General features: G+C 47.2%; 7 protein-coding genes across 7 annotated transcripts; 3 read left to right on the top strand and 4 right to left on the bottom strand.

The window, feature by feature from the left end:
* Window positions 1-2,962: 2,962 nt before the first annotated feature.
* TERG_04885 (uncharacterized protein) lies at window positions 2,963-3,514 on the top strand (the record flags this gene model as incomplete). The annotated part of the gene is made up of 1 exon (XM_003234246.1): window positions 2,963-3,514. One exon carries the CDS (start codon window positions 2,963-2,965, stop codon window positions 3,512-3,514), a length of 552 nt encoding a protein of 183 aa, XP_003234294.1.
* A 4,368-nt stretch (window positions 3,515-7,882) lies between these two features.
* TERG_04883 (uncharacterized protein) lies at window positions 7,883-8,539 on the top strand (the record flags this gene model as incomplete). The annotated part of the gene is made up of 1 exon (XM_003234244.1): window positions 7,883-8,539. One exon carries the CDS (start codon window positions 7,883-7,885, stop codon window positions 8,537-8,539), a length of 657 nt encoding a protein of 218 aa, XP_003234292.1.
* Window positions 8,540-10,260: 1,721 nt separating this feature from the next.
* On the top strand, window positions 10,261-11,556 carry TERG_04881 (uncharacterized protein; the record flags this gene model as incomplete). Its single annotated transcript, XM_003234242.1, has 2 exons — window positions 10,261-11,008; window positions 11,114-11,556. The coding sequence occupies 2 exons, from the start codon at window positions 10,261-10,263 to the stop codon at window positions 11,554-11,556; spliced, it is 1,191 nt and encodes a 396-aa protein (XP_003234290.1).
* A 304-nt stretch (window positions 11,557-11,860) lies between these two features.
* On the bottom strand, window positions 11,861-12,331 carry TERG_04880 (uncharacterized protein; the record flags this gene model as incomplete). The annotated part of the gene is made up of 1 exon (XM_003234241.2): window positions 11,861-12,331. The coding sequence occupies one exon, from the start codon at window positions 12,329-12,331 to the stop codon at window positions 11,861-11,863; it is 471 nt and encodes a 156-aa protein (XP_003234289.2).
* Window positions 12,332-13,282: 951 nt separating this feature from the next.
* Window positions 13,283-14,681, bottom strand: TERG_04879 (uncharacterized protein; the record flags this gene model as incomplete). Its single annotated transcript, XM_003234240.1, has 3 exons — window positions 13,283-13,466; window positions 13,540-14,193; window positions 14,254-14,681. The coding sequence occupies 3 exons, from the start codon at window positions 14,679-14,681 to the stop codon at window positions 13,283-13,285; spliced, it is 1,266 nt and encodes a 421-aa protein (XP_003234288.1).
* A 1,901-nt stretch (window positions 14,682-16,582) lies between these two features.
* Window positions 16,583-17,095, bottom strand: TERG_04878 (uncharacterized protein; the record flags this gene model as incomplete). The annotated part of the gene is made up of 3 exons (XM_003234238.1): window positions 16,583-16,640; window positions 16,704-16,794; window positions 16,888-17,095. The coding sequence occupies 3 exons, from the start codon at window positions 17,093-17,095 to the stop codon at window positions 16,583-16,585; spliced, it is 357 nt and encodes a 118-aa protein (XP_003234286.1).
* A 1,839-nt stretch (window positions 17,096-18,934) lies between these two features.
* Window positions 18,935-21,818, bottom strand: TERG_04877 (uncharacterized protein; the record flags this gene model as incomplete). Its single annotated transcript, XM_003234237.2, has 3 exons — window positions 20,946-21,818; window positions 19,560-20,874; window positions 18,935-19,521 (listed from the first exon to the last, which is right to left on the bottom strand). The coding sequence occupies exons 1-3, from the start codon at window positions 21,408-21,410 to the stop codon at window positions 18,935-18,937; spliced, it is 2,367 nt and encodes a 788-aa protein (XP_003234285.1). The 5' UTR covers window positions 21,411-21,818.

Here is a 21,818-nt window from a genome sequence, read left to right as displayed (position 1 = left end):
GACTGAGGAAGGCATGCAGTCTTATATATCCTCTCCATTGCAGGCAAGATTAAGGCCCAGCTGGAGACATCCTGCCCTCGGTGTAGGATGATGCATGGTACCCTAAGGACCCATCGTTATCATCCATGCAGAAGATCAATGTCCGCTAGTAGCCACGGGGAAGGGAAATGCTGGGTGGAAATACGAGGATTACTCGCTAGGGAGTTAACCGGGGTAACAAGCGGCAGATCAATAAGTTTATTTACTTAAATCTAACTTAGCGAAATAGCCAAGTAAATAATACCTCATCGATCTATGGGATTGTATCGTATGGAGGATGAAAGGTGATACTCCGGATAAAACAGGGTACCAATTCAAAATGACCACATATATGAATAATTGTTAAACCTGTGCTGGATATGGCAGGTTTCGGGACCGGAAGCACATCCGCCCTTGAGATTAAACCACAAGGGGCCGAAGCATTTTCAGAGCGTGTTCCGTTTGTTCGCTCATGATGCTGGAAAGGTTGGGATTCCTGGCATGAAACAGCAGCGGACAACTCGCGTTTCTCCATATCCGACCCTGGCCACGAATGTCTAGGTACCATGCCCAGCAGGCACTGGACCCCAGAATCTACCCCCACAGAAGGCCGAATTCCATCCGGAGGCGAGGTACACGGGGATGTCTCATCCAGCTCTAAGCAGTGTGACGAAGAGAAGCAGATATATGGCTAGCGAGCTTTCCGAATGGGCACATATATAGATCCATGATGCTCACCGGGTGCCACAGCTGAGAGCGTCCGCCTAGGTTTGATAAATGAAACGCCGAGGCTGATCGGCGCCTAAAGAAGCCGTCGTTAACCCGGACCAGCCCTGTGATGTTTGACAACCACACTACCTTCGCTTTGGCACATTTGGATACTGAACCATTAGCGGAGGCGGGATAATGAGAAGGGTTTATCGGGTAGGCGGGGTAGGGGTAACGACAGAGTTCGAAGTCAACTCTACCAAATGCTGGGCAGCAGAGCAAAATATCGGGCACTGCCAGCGCTTAACATCATCTCCTTAACTCACAATGTCGGAATCAAAGCTTTCAACGAATGTTCTAAGCATAATATACTTACAGATCCGCCTCTTCAGTGCCTGCAAAAGGACGCTGAGGTTAACTTAAATAGAGTGTTATTCGGTGGAACTTCAAGTAAACTTCAAGGTATCCAGTTAAGATGAAGCTTGGCAATGCTTATATAAGCTCAGCCGCTCGCTGATATTCCAGCGTCGTTTTGAGCCCAGCAACTTCCATGGCACGGGATCGTCATTCGGCAGCTCGATCTTGCTGAACATCTCCCGAACTCCCGAAAATGATTGATCTCCTATTCATCTCACCAACAGACTGGAATGGCACCTTATCCATCCCAGCTTGTCAGCCAGGTTTTCGATGATCCAGAACCATGCACGTGGTATCAGCTCCGGGAAGAGGTCTTGAATATAGGAAGTGACCCGACATACCCCAGCCTGACCCAGCACTCTACTCCTTTTTTAGCGAGAACTTCCCAAGGGTGAGCCATACCTGTAGTAACTACCACTTGCGGTACGCATTCTCAGTTGGCTAATAAAGGCAGAATCTAGGAAGTCCACGGAGACGGGATAAACGGTCTCATTAACAGGTAATCCAAAACGGAGAAACTAAACAAATATGACAACGATTGGTTCCTTTTACATCATTTGTTGTTGTTGCTAAATGCCATGAGACGGTCAAGTGAAGTATCATTTTTTAATTATGACACCTAGGGAGGAAAGCGATACCCTTCGAACCCTCAGTGACTGCAAACTCCTTCGGAATTGGTGGCTTACTTGACAATCCATTCTGAACGCAACGGTGATCAGTGTTCCTCCATGGACATATATATGGGAATGAATGTAGAAAACAGCGAAAATAAACTGTGCTACCAACACACGTGTATATTTCGTGTGGAAACCTGTCGGAGCCTTATGCATCTGCATCACTGCTACGAACTAGTAGCATCATATAGCAAGCATGAGCATAACTTGAACCTTCAACCTTAATTTGATTGTTGAATCACGGTAACATGGAAGATTATGGAAGATGATAGCTCGTCATAGCACTTGAAATTTGATGCTTTCAAGGGAAAAAATCAGCAGTGTTGACTTTAACTAATTGCAAGAGAAACTTGGAGCCGTTGATTTCGTGCTAACCAGACAATTGACTGACCGTCGAACTCTAGTTTATAGGTTTGTGATATTGATTCGTGAGGGTGCCTCTTGATGCATGCTCGGTGCTACCGACCAGATTGGTATTTTTAGAGATATCTACAACTTCTATCTGTTGATGGCGTGTTATACTTAGATTTCAACTATTTTCCGTAATGGTTGGGTTGAATCTTGAACACACTTCACTAGATGATTTTGAAATGATGAGAGATAACTTCTTACATATAAAGTAACATGAAATAAAATTACAAACTGTAAGACAGGGTTGGCTCATTTTAGGAAGCTCATTATAGGAAGCTGTAGTGTTGAGTAAGCGCCGAGGAATTTGAAAACCCCTTCATAGCAGCTTCATGAGATGATAGAGATCTATCGCGGTGTTACCGTTTCTTGGATGTGCAAATATCTAGCTTGTCGAGATGATTTCATATCCAGGCAGATTATGAAGACACGGTAGGTGTTACTTGCAAGGGGCAAAGTAACTGGAAGCGACAATGGGTGGTGCCATTACGCAGGAGCCATGGGGATAGAATAGCCATACATAACGAGATAAAACGCCTCGGGCTTCCATTTTCTCACGAGACTTAGCTACATAAACCGATGTGCTAAGGCTATCATTGTATATATTAATTTTATTTTGAACTCGAGAAACATCCTATGATACACGCCATCATCCTGGCTATTAGACACCTACGCCGTGTCACCAAACTTACAGAAGGGCAAAGCGATAAACACTGTAGGACGACGAGTCGACAATTATGGGCGACGATATACCACAGCTTACCGCGCCGCCGCCGGCTTTCGAATCAGATATCCATAAGCATACCCATCCTTCGAGCCCCAAAAGGCGAGACCGACATCACTACAGTTCAAGCGAACATCGCCATAGAAAGTCAGAAGACGGACATATTACCGCCACGATGAATACCGTCGACATCGAGCCACCTGTCTATGCTAAGATTTCCCCATCAACCGAAAAAGAGAAGGTCGAACAAAGACCGAGAAGATGGGCAAGCCGGAGGTATCCATCCCGCGATCTGGAAAGTGGAACAAGTGGTAGTGAGACCATGGTATCCTCCGGAGCAAGGCATTATTCCACTCGATCAATGCCATTATTTGACGATGAGTACTTCTACAACTACGGTAGACAGCCTCGAATGAGCCGCTGGCAGAAGTCCGAGATGAAATACCGACGTTGGTTGGACACTATGACACAACGACGCAGAACAAAGCTGGTTTTCCAAGTCATGTTGGCAGGGATGATCGTGGGTATACTTTTGGGGCTGGCATTTGGCATTTCAGATGAATAGCTTGGGCACTTTGGAGTGCATACGGTCCTTGTTATCAGGTTGGACAGTTTTTTTGAACGATTCAGGCAGGAATGCAGGAGAGAAGGCCATGTCTTCTCACGGAGAAGTTTCGGCAATAGGTATTCTTATGTAGTCCTTTATGGACATTCATACTCAACTACGACGCTGCGTTGGTAGTTATCAAATTAATGGATCGGGGATGTTTCTCTTTCTCGCGTTTCTCGATACTTAAACTTTTGAGACAAGTTCGGGCTTGCTTAGACGCTTAGGTAACATAGCGGCTCTTTCATGTGACAAGACTTGTTAGCGGACTTGGTATAAATATTTTGGCCCACCACGAAAATTCTTTCACTTTTTCTTCCTCTTCTTCTTCTCTCCAGATCAAAAATGCTAACAGAACCAGCCACGACCGTCATTTACAAAATATAACCCCAAAGTGATGTGTTGCCATAGAATCTAGTCTACTAGTTTCTTACGGTTCTGGAGAATATTGTTCCTAGACAGGAAGTTCCTCTCCCGTTGAGTCCTTTTAAATAAGGGCGATGGGAATGGAATGTCGAAGACGGGATACATTTCTTTAACCAGCTAGTTACTACATCGTTATACGCATTAGCTTTTTTCGAGGGCCGATGGGTAGTGTGCACTCCGTAAATAATCTGCAAGAGATGCTCCTGGCATAAATTCGTTGATATGCACTTTCGCAGCCTGGAGCGAATTCAAATGTAAAAGCAATCACGCATAAGGCTGGAATATTCCTCCATCGCTATGGCGAATTGATCACTTAGCACTATACTGACAGAAGATGAACATCTATTGAGCCTGTCCCTAGAATGCACGGACACTTTCTCGTACCATATCAATAACGCCCCCAGTACTAAAAACGCGCCAAAGCTGGGGCGTGGCCCCCAAACCTAGACAGGCAATGCTCGGAACAATCCTACAAATTGCCTATAATGGCAGATATGCAGCCCAAAAAGGATCCCTTGGATCCTCAAAGCAGTTAGAGTGAGAATGTGGTTGGGGTCAATAATCAACTCTAGTCCTTGCGGCAGCATATCACAACTATCTGGTCGATGCAGATACGATGGTTAAATTAGGCGCAGGTTTATAATGAACCACGTATCTGTACATGCTTAATCTTTTGCATGGGATTCTGCCTAGATTGGAAATGTACCCGTTCAAAATCCAGGCTTGACAATAGATGCATCTAATATTGAATCCTGTTGGACGGACGGAATGTACTCGGCCTTCATCCCATGAAGCTCTAGCCGAAAGAAGAAATCGCTGGTTAATCCTGGGCCACCAGGAATGTAGGACAACTTCTGGTAAACACATGCCTGCCCGCCTTGCATATCGGATCCTTCGTGAAGCTGGCTCACGACAGCTGTAACGGTTAACACGGGTAGTGCAATTTGATGTAGACTACACGACGCATGTTGTAGTTATTCCACTCTCCCTTTTAGCAAAGGGTGAGAGTACCCGGCATGTTAACACCGATCAATAGACGTATATTATTATATATGCGGCGCTGAGGTAGTTCAATTCTGCAAAAAGTACTCGGCTAGACATGAAGTATGATATCGAATCAACATATCATCCCCATATGACAGCACAAAGAGACAAGCTTGGATAGTACGAAACTGATGTCGGTATCATGTTCCAGCAGTTGGTGTTAGATGTGGTTATCTATCACGAGATATAGTGAGTTAGCAGGAGGGTCTGACGTGGCCAAATGGGAGACAAAGGCGGCCGGTGATATCTTTGTGCCTACCAGGATGATGTTTACCCTTGTTAACCGCTTGAAATATTGGTTGTTGGAGCCTGAGCCATGTTCGAGCCAAGTAGTTTCGTAAATGTCCTGACTAGAATAAGCTGAAGGTATCCAGACAGGACAGCCAAAAGTATAAGCAGCGGTAACATGAAAGGCATCCACTTTTTTTTCCAAATATGGCATACATCCGAGCGCTAAATGCAGGACAACAGGGTTTCAATGCAATTTGTTGGCTTTGCACCGGCAACAATGACAGTCTGCTATCTGTTACTTCACATAGAGACCGAATCGGGAGGCTCATGACTGATCTGTAAGACCTGGTCAATATTTCAAGGGGAAAAACATACTAGCACCCATTAAGGCTCACTGAATTGATCTAGGAGGTTGTGGAGTCAAAAAGCGAGGTACTTGCAACCACACACCATAACTCGAAGTGATAACTCGGTAAACAAAAACAAAACTCTGTGCGAGCGTTTCGTCAACCGGGATTTGGATTCTGGTCCTGTTAGGCAGGGAATATATTGCTTCGGCATATTGCGTGCTACCCAATGGGAGGTATCACAATCCCCTGCCACCCGGGGTCTCTACCATTAGACACTTCTAGAGATACTTTGTGATCAAGGTATCTCCTCGAAGATTGCTATTCTGGCCAGCTTTCCGCTGAAGAATCGCACTATGAAGCGTAGAGGCCCATAAGCAATTAAACACAGAAGTTCAATGCATGCCCTGTTAGGTTTCGAGAATGGTCCGGTTTGATATAAACCTACAGGCTATACCACATGGCGGTAGCTAATATTGTGAAGAATTCCTAATCAGGAAAAGACGGGTGGCAAGCTGGCCAATCCGGAAGTAATGATTTGTCGCCGTGATGGAACTATTACCTGCACATACCCGCCGAAGAATGACATGCGTCTCACTGCACCTGAACCATGACAGAGAGCCAGGCGGTTACCGCCGTCAGAGGGGTCGAAGTTGCTGGGGGGCGAGTCACCGTTGCTGCAGTGACGCTGGATTGCCGCTGGGGTGGAACTGCCCCCGTTGTCGCGCGCGAAGGCGTCAGGGTATCGAATACCAACCAGCAGCAGTGCTGAAAGAAGACCTGCAACATACGCGCTCTCGACGGAGAGAGACTGAGGGATGATTGGATGATAGCCCTGGAGGCCATAGTCGGCATTAACATTTTGATATCGCACACCTTCGGCGGGAACGGAAACACTTGACTCCTGGGCGCTTGTCTCTAGCAAGCGGCCTGGATAGACACAGGCATGAAGAAATTTTCTCTTTCTTCACAGACAAGGCGTGTAAGTGCGAGTATACTTGTCTATCAAGTTTTCAGCCAGGCTGAAAGATAAATAGGAGCCAGGAGACCGGAATGTTGGTTCTTTTCACCAACCCACGATTCCAGCTTCTTTCATCCTCAGCACAGCCCAGCTGCCAATCCTCATAGCAAACTTTCACCACAAAGCGCTCTCCTCATCCTCTCCCGCCACCACCTGTCTTAACCAAGACTCGACTAGACGACTTGAGTTTATTCAGTCATTAGTTATAAGAGATCATCCATCTCGAGTCAGGTACGGAATAACATAGTGCCATCAGACATAGTGACCTCGGACTGACATAACAGAGCAGGCGGTCCTGTTGTTGAACGGGGCGTCAACTTAACACTCTCCACTTCTCTGCACTGATCCCAGCCTGCTCAGCCCATCACACCGACTTATCACGCATCCCTCGCAAAGCCAACACCTGCATATCACCATCGTTGTCGCTCTGCAAAACGCTGCATCAACTTGCATCTTGCGCCCCTTTCTCAGGGTTGTGACTTGTGACGAACCAGCCAATCAAAGCGTCCAACGCGCCCTGAGCCCTAACTTTGGCCCCAATTTGGGCTTGCATTTAAGGTTCACGACGCTGTGACCCGCGCTGCCTTATTAGGCCTAGCTTAGTTTCTAAACCTGGAACCGCACCTATACCCCTTACGGCCAACCTACCCCACCACTTGCTTTCTGATTCGTCGGATTTAGCCGCCCAACTTTGTGCTTCAGAGTTGCAGAATCAGAAGAAACATTGACCGGGGACATCCTCTCCCTCCCTCTTCCTCCTCTCCCATCGCCCTGACATTTCCTATCGTGAAGCTACGCTGGTCGTCATTCACCTGCATACACACTCCCAGTTCGATTTATTGCAAACAAACCATTGTACATTGTGGCATTGTTCCTTTCTGGAAGGCTATTGGACCTTATAGATTGAACCCCCCAAGCACTGTCCATCGTCTGCTACACAGCGCGATTACACCCATAAATTTGTAAGTGCCTCTCACAGAGAGGTACTGGCTACATACTCTATTTCTAGGAGGACTTACTTTCAGCCCCTGTCATATTTCCCGGCCATTCATCACTCTTGTTGAAGACCCCGTTAGTTCGACGGCGGCATTCCATTCTTAAACTTCCCTTTCCCGCCCCTTCAAAACAATAGTCCCATCCCTTGCGCTCCCCTCTTTTTCTTTACTCTGCCTTTCTTCTTCCTTTCTCCTTCCAGAGGCCTTTTCGTCCACCGTTCGCAGTCTCAAATATCCACCTCCTGAGACACTCTCATCCATCATGGCGCCAACTGCAAAGCCTACTCTCGCACCACTGAAGACATCCAAATCACCCACCTTCCCTTCAGAATTGCACGACAGTCCACTCTTCTCTGGGAAAACCGAGTCCATCAAGCAGGAGGATTTTCTCAGAACCCCTATCACACCACCTACGGCCTACACGGACTTCCTCAAAACTGTCACTCCAATCGTCGCTTCGCCATCTAGCTCAAAGGACAAGAGCTTCGATCGTCTAGCCGTCTCCATATCTCATTCCTCCACCGCAACTAGCCCCTACTTTTGCAACTGTTCAAATTCTTGCCGCAAGTCACCCACTGTGGCATCGATCACCTCTTCACCAGTTGCTCTACATCACCACTACCGCAGCAGTGACAGAGTTCGGAAAACTCCCACTTCTGCAAAACCGCTACGCATCTCCGCTCCATCTCCAAAGCTGACCTCTCCCAGCTTTGACTCTCCCCGCTGCTGCTCCGCCAGATCTCCATTACCTCCTCCAGACTGGATTACCGAGTCTACTGCCCGACAGACTGAGACACCACGATGCTCCTCTTGTTCGAGACCTATCAGTGTTCGCCATGTCATTACCAGAACTATAACCTACAAGCGCACAGCTCTCGAGCCAGCCCCTAAGGGAAAGCGACGGAAGGCTGACGAATAAATCAAGGGCCCATCTTATTCTTCACAATCGTCTGCCACAAAAATTTCATGAATCAACTATGTACTCTTGAGCCTGAGACTCGAATATGGCTATGCGCTCATGATTGATGACCGTCACCCGCTACAACAATAATCTATTTCGCTCGCTGGGATGCCTAATCTCCTCTTTCATTTTTTGTCATTAATTATCTACCTGGTGGTCTGTTATTGAGCATGGAGTCTCGTTTGTGATGTTTATTTCATCTATATATTTTCTATATACCTGGGGTTTGATATCCCTAAATACTAAGCTAGGCCCAATTGGAGTTTCTCTGATCTCGCTGGCCTTGTCGGCTGTATGGGTCCTTGGTGGGTTCATCGAATTGTAATGCCGTATCCTTTTGTTTTTGAATAATACGTGCTCTGTATCTAGTCATTTACTAGAGAAATATATCTTGAGTACGCACCTATCTTCCTCGTGATTCACTTACCTTATTCCATCAAGTACAACCTTTTCGAAGTGGATATTGTAACAAGGTTCAACGGACACATGGAAGCAAAGAGTACTACTAAGCACTTAGGAAAATATTCCCTCGTTATTAATAATACCCCATGTGTTTACCTTATCTTCGAGCATGATTAAGCATGTTACTATTACTAGTATACGCGTGGTATCAAAGCTCGTCGGAGTATTTGTGATGATAGCCCCAGGCTTGCAAAGAGGTTCCTGTTTCAGTACTTAGCACCAACAAGGATAGGTGCCTATGCTTACCCTTTTATAGAATGCTGGCTATAAAACCTAGGACAAGGCACACAAAGACCAGCAGTGCGATATCAATGCTTCATTCATAGAACTTGTTCATCTCGTACCCAAAAATAAATACCTCCCGAGTGTCCATTTCTCAGCCATGCATGATATTTCATAAAAAAAAAAACCTAATATCATGTGGATAGCGCGATTTTTTGTTGATGGGGCTGCAAGGAACTGTCCTGTCAGGACGCACGGCCGGGATGACTAGGATATTGGGACAATAAATGCAGCGCTTAGACTTAGCCAACATAACAAAAGCCATGTATGGTTCACGAGATATGATATTCTGGAGGGGCAAATTGGTTGACAAACTCAGTGGTGTATGACAGAATCGCCGATTTTCTATGTCCTAAAGCTTGTACTGACTCAAATTGATTGCCAGATTCTCCTATATGAGGGCCAGGGGTGGTTCTTTCGAAATTAACGATGATAATAACAATAATCCAAATAAAACGGGAAAGAACCAGCATAGCTATTTGAAGAGATACCAAGATGCCGTACTCGCAAACTCCGTTGGATTCGGGGATGTTATATACACGCACGTTCTGTCGCGGCCATGTTGGCGCCGTCTCCATCGGGATCAGGATCCTCGTCACCTTGATATGCAGTCCTCTGCTGCGCACGTTGCGATTTGTCCCGCCGTCGGTGTCGGAAGGCTTGGCGGCGCTAAGTGAGCCGCATCGAGAAATTATCTATTTATAGAACACGTAATTTAGAATTTCCCATAACCACGGCTGGGAGGGGAGAGCAGCCTAAAAATAACCGCAACAACATGATAGAGGACAGAAAAATTGAGCGGATGGGACAGGAGGCAACAGCATCTGTCCGCATAGTATTTGTTTTTTTTTTTTTTTTTTTTGCTACCCGCTCCTCGAGCTAACTAGCTAACTGTCGTCCCTTAAAATCAAATATCAAAAGCTCCTGACTGGGCCATGGCTCGCGAGTTCACCCCGGACAGCGAGTTTGCTGCCCTGGAGACACCGCGCGTCCCCAACAAGCTTCAATCCCTCACTGCGTTGGGGCGCTTCGAGTTCGAAGCTGGGAAGGGCAACGAAGGTACTAAGATCTTGATGGTGGAATGGGAGGATGACGACCTTTCTAGATCGAGTACAGGCTCATGGCAGGTTTCGTGGGATGGGAAGCAAACCGTCCTACCAGCCCATGACCAGGCAACCGATCACATCCGCCGTTGCTATTTCATGCTGCCGCCGCATGCTACCATCCCACCAACAGTCACACTCACCTATGAGCCGCCACCGAGCTCGGCCTCAACTGTGAAGAAAAGCGAGTCCATCCAGATCCATCCATTGCCAGCCATTTACCCTCCAGAGCTTGGAGCTACCGCGCGAACGGCGGGGAAAAAGGGGGTGTTGCATACAATATGGGCTAAAAAACGTCTGCAGGTGTTGGAGAAGGAGATTATGGAGGAGTCTCAGTATAACGCCGAAGGGATTGCATTGCATATGGCAATAGAGGAGAAAGAGTGGATAGAAGCCAACTTTGGAGTTGTTGTTAAGGGTTTGCCTCCGCTAGTAACGACAAATGTTTTATCTAATTTGAATGCACCGCCGCTCAGTCCCACGACTCCTGTGTCACCAACGGGCGGGAATCGACTGGCCGAGAAGCTAAAGGGACTGCGACTGGGGACCAGTGAGAAAGATCTAACCCGCATACCCATGGGTAAGTGCATAAGACACTTATCACCGCCCCATTTCCACTCTCTCAATAAGCGCGAATTCATCGCCTATGTTTCAATAATTGGACTGGTGATCTAATATACTGCAGGCAACTTGGCTTCTGATCCACAATTGCATCCTCTCTCCCCCGATGAGCCTGACATGGCAATATCCTCTTTCAGCTCATTCCACACTGGTAATACCCCCGTCAATGCGTCTACTCCGTCCCTGCAAACACTGCAACAGCCCCAGCCATCAAATCTATCAAGCCAGCCACAGACCCACCGGATAGGCAGACAACCAGTAGCCCATGCCCCTCCAGATTCCATTCGTCGGCAGCAAGAGCAGGATTCCGGGTTTGCCTCCTTGAATATGCAGCCTATTGGAGACAATGGTGTATTGAACAATGAGGTCAATACCGCCAGCTCTGCGGATGTTCAGGACGGGTTGTTTGCTAAGGCACTTAGCCCTCGGTCCCCTGATATCCCCAAAAGCCCTTTCTCGTTCTCTACGGAGGAGACACTGCCCTATGCTAAGCAGCTGAACGCTTGAAAACCCTTACAGTGTAATGTGTCTTGTATGCTCTTTCCATCCCACTTATCCATATTTGCTTGCACAATTTCCTGGCTATTCTGCCCATCTCTTTTGAATATATACACATATATACATGCCTACCATTTGGAAGGCAAAACGATACTACGATTATGGTACAAGGAAGCTACATTACTATTATCAAAATCCCTCGCTCACGAAAATTATTTTTTTATAAGACATTGAATGGTCTTCATAGTATCTGCAATACTTCATGCATTTCCATATATAAGCTTATAAGACATTAAGAGAGAAAGGAAGTAAATCATTGTTTTTTCTTGCTAGCAGCGGAACTGCTACTTTGCCTTGCAGTTTTGGGGGATGTGTCCTTGTCAGTCCTGTCTTTCTCTGCGCTTTCTTCCTCTTTCTTCCTGATCAGTTCTGCTTCTTGTTGGGATTTTCTATCAGCATACCATTGGCCTGCCTGGAGCACCAAAACACCAATCAAAACCAATGCCAAAATGGTGTTACTTGCTGCTAGGACTTTCATGCTATCCTCTCGACCAAGTACTTGCTGGACACTACCAACATCATCTTCACTCTCACCTGAAGCTGCTGCGGCGGCAGCGGCAGCAGCAGCGTCCGCAGCAGCTGACGCTCCGTAGTCACCCTCTGTAACAATACGGAGTCCCTTGACTATGTTGGCAATGTAGACAGTAATACCGCACATGTAAAGAACCAAACTGGCGCCATCAAAGAGCATGTTGGATTCGGTTGGTTTGTAAAGCTTCATCATCAAACCGAGAAGTCCAACTGCAATGACAATATGAAGAATGCGTGGAATCAATGGCGGAGAGCTATGGAGGAAGCGCAAATGAGCCTCGAGATAGTCGTAGTGGGATGGTGGGGTTGGCGCCGTGGACCATAGCAACGGATAGTCGTAGGGAAAGAGGGAGAAGATTATCCCAAGAAAGAAACAGGTTGCTATATAGATAGGCAAAGAGTTAATGCTTGATCAGCGCAATCCTTTCTTTGGCTGGCCGGGCTGAGTTTATGGCCCAAACTTACGGCAGACGATAAGGAACGCGGCGAAGGAACCGCTGAGAGCCATGGTCGCGGAGGATGGTTCTTAATCAAAAATATGCCGATAGTTAAGAAGATACACAGTGTTGGCGAATGATCTTCGACTGTTGATTCAATCTGTCTAGTGAAGCCATCTCAAATTAGTTGCTGTGGTCCTTTTTCGCGCAAATGTCACTGATCAATTTCTTCCATAGCACATGAATGGGCAAACGCGATCGTCTATCAAAAGAGCCACTTCTTACCACAGGAAAACTTACCCCTAGAGTCCGGATTGCAAATAGACGTGCCTTCAAGTGATCGAAAAGAAGGACAAAGGAAAAATCCTTGCAGAAAACACGAAGGCGATGTTGTTCTCTTCTTCTCCTTAGCCTTCTCTCTTAAAAAGGCTTGGAATCGGGCTGCTTTTACCCCAGGATTATGTAATTAAAGAAATGCGGCTTCCTATTGGCAGGGAAATGCGGAGATCTGGCCAATAGCGGAGTTACGGGTGAAAATTATCCGTATTTCTTTTCAATTCCGAAACAGGTAATGCTGACCTCCCGTCTTCAACCCTCGAGATTTCGAGGGTGGGTTTGTTTAGTGATTCATGGGGAGTCATAAATGCATTTGATGGGCATTAATAGTCCGATCTTGCTATATATAACATGGAGATTGAATCTCAAGACTAGAAGGCGATTGTATGCCGCACTTGTACACGCCGGAAGTCGTGAATTGCATCTTCAGTTTTCGGAGGCCATATTGGCTCCGGTCGTGGAGGGTATATGTCAAAAGGCCTGGAAGATGTATTCCAGGCCGGCTTTTCCAGGTCCACTACGCGTTCATACCACAGCTTACAATTGGGTCCCTGGCTGTGATGAGAATATGAAGTCAGACCCCATCAAATAGAGGGAAGAAGTCAAACGGATGAATTGTTTTTCTTACCACTGAACTTCGTATCCCGTTGCGCTCTCTTGGCTTTCCAGTTGACAACCCAGACACCTCAACCCGGATGGAGGCGGCATCCAAAACACCATACTCATGGTCACGCTCCTACCAGGTAAAAAGACCGACTCCCATGGTGCTTTGAAATTTAGCTGGCGCTTTGAGTTGGATTCCTTCATAACATATTCCATATTCTTTACCTTCTTCCATCCGGGAACATTGCGGAATCGAGCTTCCAATACTGCTTGCAAAGCCTCGAAGGAGTTGATGAACTCGACGTGGAAAGGCGTCACTCTCCCATGTGCGTCTTCCAGCTCCACGGGGCGCTGTCGTTCTATTTGTGGTGGTAAAGCAGGCGCTTCATAGTCAACATGTGGCTGGGCTTGGGACTTTTGTAAATCAAGTGCCATCCTATACACCTTCATGTTCATGTCGAAGGCTTCCATCATGACCAATCGCACATCCCGTATGTTTGGTTGTGTGTTCGGAACTTCCAGAATATTCAGTATTCTGCTAAGCGTGTCTGCTTGTGTCCCGAGCATGTTGTGAGTCTGGCCTATACGATTCTGCGTTTCCTTCATAAGCAAGGCTGACTGTTCCAATGTAGCCTGGCTATAATCCTTGATGTTGCTTATTTGTAGAGCTGCTGTGGATCTACAGCCTCACGTCAACATTGAAAAGGAAATAACACCCAGTTGCGCTGGAAATACTCACGATTGCATTGTTATCAAGAGGGTATTTATGGTCGTCGTGTGACCAAGTATCTGGGTCCGCAGGTTATCGACCTCGGATTTCATAAACAACGCCCACTCTACTTTGTGAAAACGTGTCTTGAACTTAGAGGCTGTGTGTTCTTTTCCAAGTGATGCCTTGAATTTGGCGTGTTGTAAAAGGAAAGTTTCAATTGTTTGTTGACACTGGTCTGCAGCTTCTTGTAGAGCTAGCTTTTGGTGTTTTTGTGATTCATCGAACTCTAGACAGCGTATCTCCTCTAACCCGCATAACAGGCCATTCAGATCTGCCACAACCCGCTGATAAGTTGAACTTGCCCCTGTGCCTTCACGGAACGCTAGATATACTGATTTAGCTACCTTGGTACAAGCAATAAAGTCACCGACTGAAAAGCCAAAGCCCGCCGCCATGGTGGACAAAAAAACATCCTTGGCGCTCAAAGATATTCACAATATCATTGCAATGATGGGGAGCTCTGGACGACTTAAATAAGAGCTCTGATTTAAACCATCAAACCCCGCTGCAGGAGCGGCCAGCCGACCTTCTTTGCTTGCGTTTCCCGATTGGCTGGACTAACATCAGCTTCCTTGCACTTGCATGAAGGATCACAACATCACACCTGTGGGAGAGGGGTACAAGGAAAGGTTCAGCACAGCCTGGGGATCAGTTAGCCAAACCTTACTCTTTTAGGGGTTAACTAATAATATGATGGATCAGCAATCTGATCTGCCTGAGCTCAAGCTCCAACATATCACGAGCTGACCGATTCTCTCTACAAGAACTCTATATATGTCTGGGTATGCTCTCTCCATCTAAGCAAGCACTTGAATTTTGCCAGGCCCGTATCTTCCGAGTAAGTTCCTTGCTTTCAGTTTTACGGGGAGCTAGTTCAAAACCAAACTAGGTTTTTTACGGTGTCTGATTCAAGCTCTTCTCAGCTTGAGGGTATCCGAGTATGGCAACATACAGTGGCCTATTAACTACCCCTGCAGCTGCAAAGCCCCAGCCGCAAAGGAAACGTTGCTATGCCTGCTATTCTATGGCTGCCACCCTCCCTTTTTTTTTTTTTTTTCCGGCCAGAATGTATGAATTGCAACTACATCTTCGATGCAAGGTAGTGGTTATCCTCTCAACCCGCTATGGACCACAATTGACACACTACCTTAAAACTTTAGGAGACGGTGACCGTGTTTCAAGCACAGAGGAACTGGCAATATGGTACAAATCCAAGAGTAAGAAATATCAGCCCCAACATTTGGAGGGGCTATTCGGATAGTCGGTGCGCACGAACCACCTCTTACATTAGGCGATTACCCCTATTATGTGTATATTCTACCTTGAAGTTGGCGGTTCCATTATCGTGGCTCTATAGTCCCGAGTGAGATCTAGGCTTAGGAGGGACCCGGGCTTAACCTTCGCCCTGATGCCCAGTCAATTATGGACGTTGACTATATTTCGGCTGCCAACTGCGACGTTCATATGGCAATGGTATATATACTTAACATTAGCTTTTGCCCCCTCAACGTATTTACTGGACAACTAGATACGTTAAAGGCACTAGGTATCCTAAACCTATTACAAACACATTGTTTGACCATTTTGTGTCTTGGTAGTGGCGTGGCTGAGTTTACAATTGACTGGAATACCACAATGATCCATCCCATTTAGCCTTTAAATATGGTTAAAAACAATACCTATATTTGCTCAGCTACTATCATGCTATTCTCTAATCAACGATTTTTGGTTAGAGGTATACAATGTAGCAAAATAAATAATTGATTTTAAAGGCACAGCTAACTTGGCATTCAAGAATTAGCAAGACTATCCACAGATCACGATCTAGGGTTCGTTCAACACTAAGACGGTAGACGATACAGTTATCCCCCTTGAAAGCCCTTTCTTCGAGGCTGAATTGTGAACCCGGCAGCCATCCGCGCAAAATCAGAGATAGTTCTTGTATGCGTCCTCAACAACACTGTGATTGATAAGACAGTCTAGAATATCTGTGTTCTAGAAGATACTAGCCTAGAGAGCATTGGATTTTTTTCTCCGCATCTATAAACATGGGGTTCGGGTTCTGACATTGTTCAGTTCAAGTGGCAGATTGCAGGGTGTATCCATGCTCAAATGAACACTTCTAGAGACATACCAACGTGTTTTACCTAATTTGGTCATTAAGACTTCGCCAAAGGACGCATTGGTGGTGTTTGTCGATTCAAATGGCTGCGAATAAGCGGGGGATAAAAAATCTTCCACCGATGAGCATTCGAGTGGCCTTGGGCTCTCCATCCGCAGATTCCTAGCCGATTCCTCAAGTTTCGTTATTTGGACCAAGAGTTTTGGTCAGAGCCACAGGGTAAAATAGGTGACTAAATTGACCTATTAGCAAAAAGAAAATCAAATATCCTTCAATATAACCAAGCAAAACTTACATATTTAGATACTTATAGATGTATTCGGTAAGAGAGTATTGGAGAAGATTGTCGGCTTTGGAAACGGCTAGAAGCCCAGAACATCCATATACTAGAAAAAATGGGTTGTCATACCGTTAAAGAACTGCTTTTGGATTCAAGAGGCAAATTCGGTCAAGAACGTTCGTTCAATACAGCCCTGTACTTGGTGCAACGAACTTTTTATCTTCAGCCGTGAGAAACTGTTGCAAGCTATCATTGATGTGGCGCCCAGGGAAGGAGATATCCAGGAGGTCCAAAAGGCCATTCAATATGGAAGGCCACGAGGCAGACAGCATGAGAATTGAACTGCAAAACAAGGGGTTATATAGCTCTTGACTGGTATGCTGCCATGTATAATTTGGCAATGCCATCGTTTTTCAAATAATTAGGGTATCGATAACGATTTCAAGGACGCGATATCAACAACTTCACTAAAGAATTGATACAGTCTCCTTTCCCCCCTGTGTAAAACTGCAAAACGTACAGAGACCCATTTTAAGTGCATTTCTTCTGCTAATCATTGTAGCGCGCGCGAATCCGTTTTGAAGCGAGTCTAAGCCACCATAGGCGAGAAAGAGACGCTGCCCTCGTAGAGATCTCTTTATCCGCAGGCTGCAGCTTCCATTAGCACATCAATGGCTATGTATTGGGATAAAACAGCCAAAAAGCAGGGTATATGCCTTGAATACTGCGCTGATATGTGGTGGTGTAAACCAAGGGGACCAAAGTACTCAGCTTCACCATCTCCCTTCCAATCGTCAGAAGTTTCCTTCCCTACGTTGAAAATTCTGATGGAATCGAATCATGCATGGTGGATTCGGCTCTGTTGCATTTATTGAAGTTTCTGTACTTTATGCGACGGCCAGCCAAGTAAAAAGGGTCGGTAAACATATGATGTAAGGTGGGTATCAGAGGAAAGCTGCATTGAGCTTAAAGCTGGAGAGAATATAAGGCCATGCTGGGGGGTAGGTACCCAACATAGTTATGTGCAGGCTGAACGTCCCCTCAATATCTGTCTCAACTAGACCATGACGTGCTTCTGACGGTCATGATAACGAGGGTACATTAAGAAACATCACCCATGGTCTTTTGATGACGCATATTGGCCTCATGTCAAGGGCAACCAAGTCCGTAATATCGGAACCTGCTCAGCCGTACCATTGGTAAGGATTCCACATTCACGGCAACACCAGGCCCACAATCGTGCCAAATCGTTAATCTTGGGTCTGAATAAGCAGGCATATATCGGTAGAAACGACGAGGAAAGCGACAGCTTGGCTAGAACGCTGTATCAAGCCCAGCGGAAGGGAGCCTTTTGCTATTATTGCTGGTCCTGGGGGTATCGAACTGCGTAGAGGCGGAACCAGCTAAAACAAAACCGTAGCACACAAGGTATATACTGAAGGAGAGAACGTGGCGAATAGACGTAGAGTAATGTATTGGAATAACTGTGTATCAGCATAATTCCTGGAAACTGCTTCTCTTGCAGCACCCCGAAGCCGCCTGTCTCTCCATCAGCAGACTTAAGTCCTGGCTAGCGGACGAGACGCTGTGCCGGGATTGCTCGCCATCATGGATGCCAAACCCCATGAAACACATGATGCTTGGTAAGGGAGATGCATTGCATGACACATTCTTATCCATTAGTCAACCCTTGATTGCAGCAAGCGGATTTGGCCGTTGGCTAGGGTCCATTCAAGGATCGGTTGCGATCTCAACGCGATGAAAAGGAGCCCGGGCGTCAGCAAGATCACCCCTTTTCACATGGAGCGGGATATCCAGTCCCCTCCCTGTAGCATGTCTGAGATGCTAGTTTTATCGATCATGCAAGTTCTTCGGATGCTGGTAAAGAGTTATATTATTTGGATTGATAAAATAACCGGAGAGCAAAAATGACACCGTTTGTGGAACCCCCTAGGTGGTGGTGGGTAAGGATGCATGCTATATAATATAATACTATAAGCTATTGCTGGGCTAGTCATTGAGTTAACAGTAGCTGCCGTTGAGATATTCGTGGTATTATCGAGGAATGAAATGCACCGGTCGATGCCTCAGAAAAGTTTAAAAGTAAGTACGGCTAGAAGAATGGAATGGTAGAAAACGACAAGGTGCGAAGGAAAGGAAATGAACTCCGTGTATAGGAAAACAAAGTAGAACTCCGTATGTTGAACGCCGTCCAGTCCTGGTCATTGCATAGCCACATTCTCCGTCTATCGTTGGTATCTGGGAAGGGATTCCCCTGTTGCTATTGATTGTCCTATGATGTCGTCTTCTGTAAGGACAGGGGCAGAGGGTAGGGGTTGATGGCGGATATCGCCGTTTTCAGAAGCCGGAGCGGTGGCCTGGCCGGGCCCACCGGTGGCTGACTCTGGTGCGTCCGAGTCCGGCGGAGCGCTTCTCTCGTTGAGGAGCCGTTGCTTTTCTAGCTCTTGCTTATCATCTGAAGGGACGGAGGTTGAGTGGGGTTGGTGGTAGTTGGGGCGAGACGAGCTTTCAGCAGCGCTCTCAGACAGAAGATACGCGCCAGGGTGTTGAAGGGCGGAACATGATTCGTGGGCAGAGTAAGGGGTGATTGTATCGGGTGAAGGGGCGGAAGGAGGGTGAGAGTGCATATAAACAGAGGCAGAGTAGGTAGGAGTAGGGGTCTCGAAATACGAGAGGTCGCGGTGCTCTGAGAGGGCCGGTGCCGAAGCTAGAGCAAGTGTAGAGTTCGACGGGCCAGCTTCATCAGATGCTGGTGGCGCACTGGGTAGGAGCATCGCCTCAGCTCGGCGTAGCCGCGTTTTCTCATCAATGTCTTCTTGCGGTTGAGCCAGCGGAGGGTCTATAACGTACTGGTCGGGAGGCCGGGCATGCCATGGCTCCCGGTCTCCAGATCCAGCGCCATAACCATTATCCAAATCCCGGTTGCCTTGAGACCTGTCTGCAGAGTGAATTGTGGTGTTTGATATTGCTGCTGTTGCTCGCGAACGGTTTCCGGGGTAGTCGGCTGAGTATGTTGATCTATATTTGAAGCCGGGTAGTCTTGACGAACGCTTTCATCGCTGGACGTCTGCTGCTGCTGCTGCTGCTGCTGGCCTCTACCGCTATCCTTTGACCCAACGACAACCTCGAAGACGCAGACAATGACACTCTTGTCCCTTCGCACTTGGTCGGTGTCCAGTATGTTCCCCGTACAGCTGGAAGTGGTAGACGTCCCTCCTCTCGATGTCTCCACCGTGTTAAACCCACGGGGGGCAGCGCAATGATTGTAACTATTGGAGGATGAGTTCATTATATTTAACCGTGGGAGGAAGCGGTCCTGGCCAGCCAGCTTTCCCCGGATATCCATAACCACTTCAACATAGTAGCGAAAACTGATCATTGCGCCGGGGACGCGCGTTATCGTAGGAAAGCAGTCCTCAGGAATTCGAATTGAGGTCTTTATATCTGCGGTCATGGTATTGGGGTCTACTATCAGCGGACAGAATATCTGTGACATGTCCTTTCGAAAGACACTGCAAGTCCTAGTCGCGCCAAAGGAGAGACCTCCCAACCCTGTTCGTGATTTAGGATAGTAGTCTTCGTAAACCGGCCTTTTACCCTTGGCTGGAGTACCGATGGGAATAGCAGGGTACATGTCAATCCTTCCCTGACGATACAGCGTGACAATAATCCCATGAGGGCTTCGAATTGGCTTGGTATGGTTGATCATAATTCTGAGTGGCAGGACATCGCCCGGCAAGCCTCCGCCGCGGAGAAGCTTGGTCGTGGCTGCTATGGTATCTGAATCTCTGGCGGTATTTGACTCGCTGATAATCTGGAAGCTCTGTGTGCTATTGCTAAGGTAGCTTGAAGTGCTCTGTTCACTCGGTACGGGACTCAACGGGGGCTTTGGCTCAGACGTTTGCGAAGACGATGGCTCAAGAGATGCCGGGCCTGCAGCACCATTGAACCCTCGTTCACCAGAAGTAGATTTCTTTCTTGGTTTGGACTTCGACCTTGCGGATATGGGTTCAAGAGTTATAACACGAGCTTTGGGAGCAGGTAGGGGAGCAATGTCGATTCTCTCAATGAGGATAAGTCGTTTATCGCAGGACATTGAAGGGGTAATGGTCGTCGGTCGTGTGAGAGTTGATGTGATCATGTACGATATTGTTCCGCGCTCGAACTACAAAACACCATTAGAAACCGACACTGTAAGCAAAATAAGGGAAGGAGGGGGAATTGGTCAAGACAGACGTTGATACTGCTGGGCAATGAATATGGAGGGAAGCAGAGCTCGAACCGAAACTTGTAGATGCCCTCCTTCAGCCTTCCATCGCCGCACAGGACCACCTCGTCCTCGAACAGCGAGGTGAAGCCGTTGCCCAGATATTCGCCGTCTCTGCGCCCACGTCCCGGCCCCAGGTAGCCCGACTCCTCTGCATGCTCACCAGGGCCAACCGTGTTCTTGAAGACCTTCGCGTAACCATGTAGACAGACAACCAGATGCGTTATCCGGACAGGCTTCACCACGGTCAACACTACCGCGCCCTTGACGATCTCCCCAGGGTGGTACGACTTCCACGGATCATCTGGCTGCACGTAGAACTCCGAAATGTTGCGATTGCGGTTTCCAAAGCGGCTGGTCAGTTTCGACAGGATAGACCGGTGTCTTGTTGGCGGGACAGTCGAGGAGTCGATGGCATTTGTATCGAGGGCCATGACAAGCCTCGGCGCCCGCTCCAGGGGAAGGGAAACGGGCCTACAGTTGTCGTTCTAATTTTTTTCTGTTTTTATATCCGTTTTCTGGTCTTTTCCTTGCCCTCGCAGAGGGGAGAGAGGATGAAGTGTTGGTCGTTCAGGTCGTTCAGGCCGTTCCCTCCATAGGCCTGCTGAGGTTGCGCGAGTTCGGCTCGAAGGATGACGATCCGGCTTCTCTTCCTGCTGAGGCCCGATGCTCTGATTATCTCTTCTCCTTTTTCCTTCCGTCCTTTTACATACGGCGGTTTCCCCCTTTTGAAATACCTTGGTATTCCCGATGGGCACGCGAGACGGCGACGGTTCGGATGGGGTGCGAGTCTGAGGGCAGAGACGAGAAACTGAAACTTGGGGGAGTCAAGTGCAGTTATT

This window comes from Trichophyton rubrum (genome assembly GCF_000151425.1).
Source record: "Trichophyton rubrum CBS 118892 genomic scaffold supercont2.5, whole genome shotgun sequence".
Lineage (NCBI taxonomy): Eukaryota > Fungi > Ascomycota > Eurotiomycetes > Onygenales > Arthrodermataceae > Trichophyton > Trichophyton rubrum.
The sequence above is the reverse complement of the archived record's forward strand: the minus strand, read 5'-3'. Positions and strand labels throughout refer to the sequence as shown.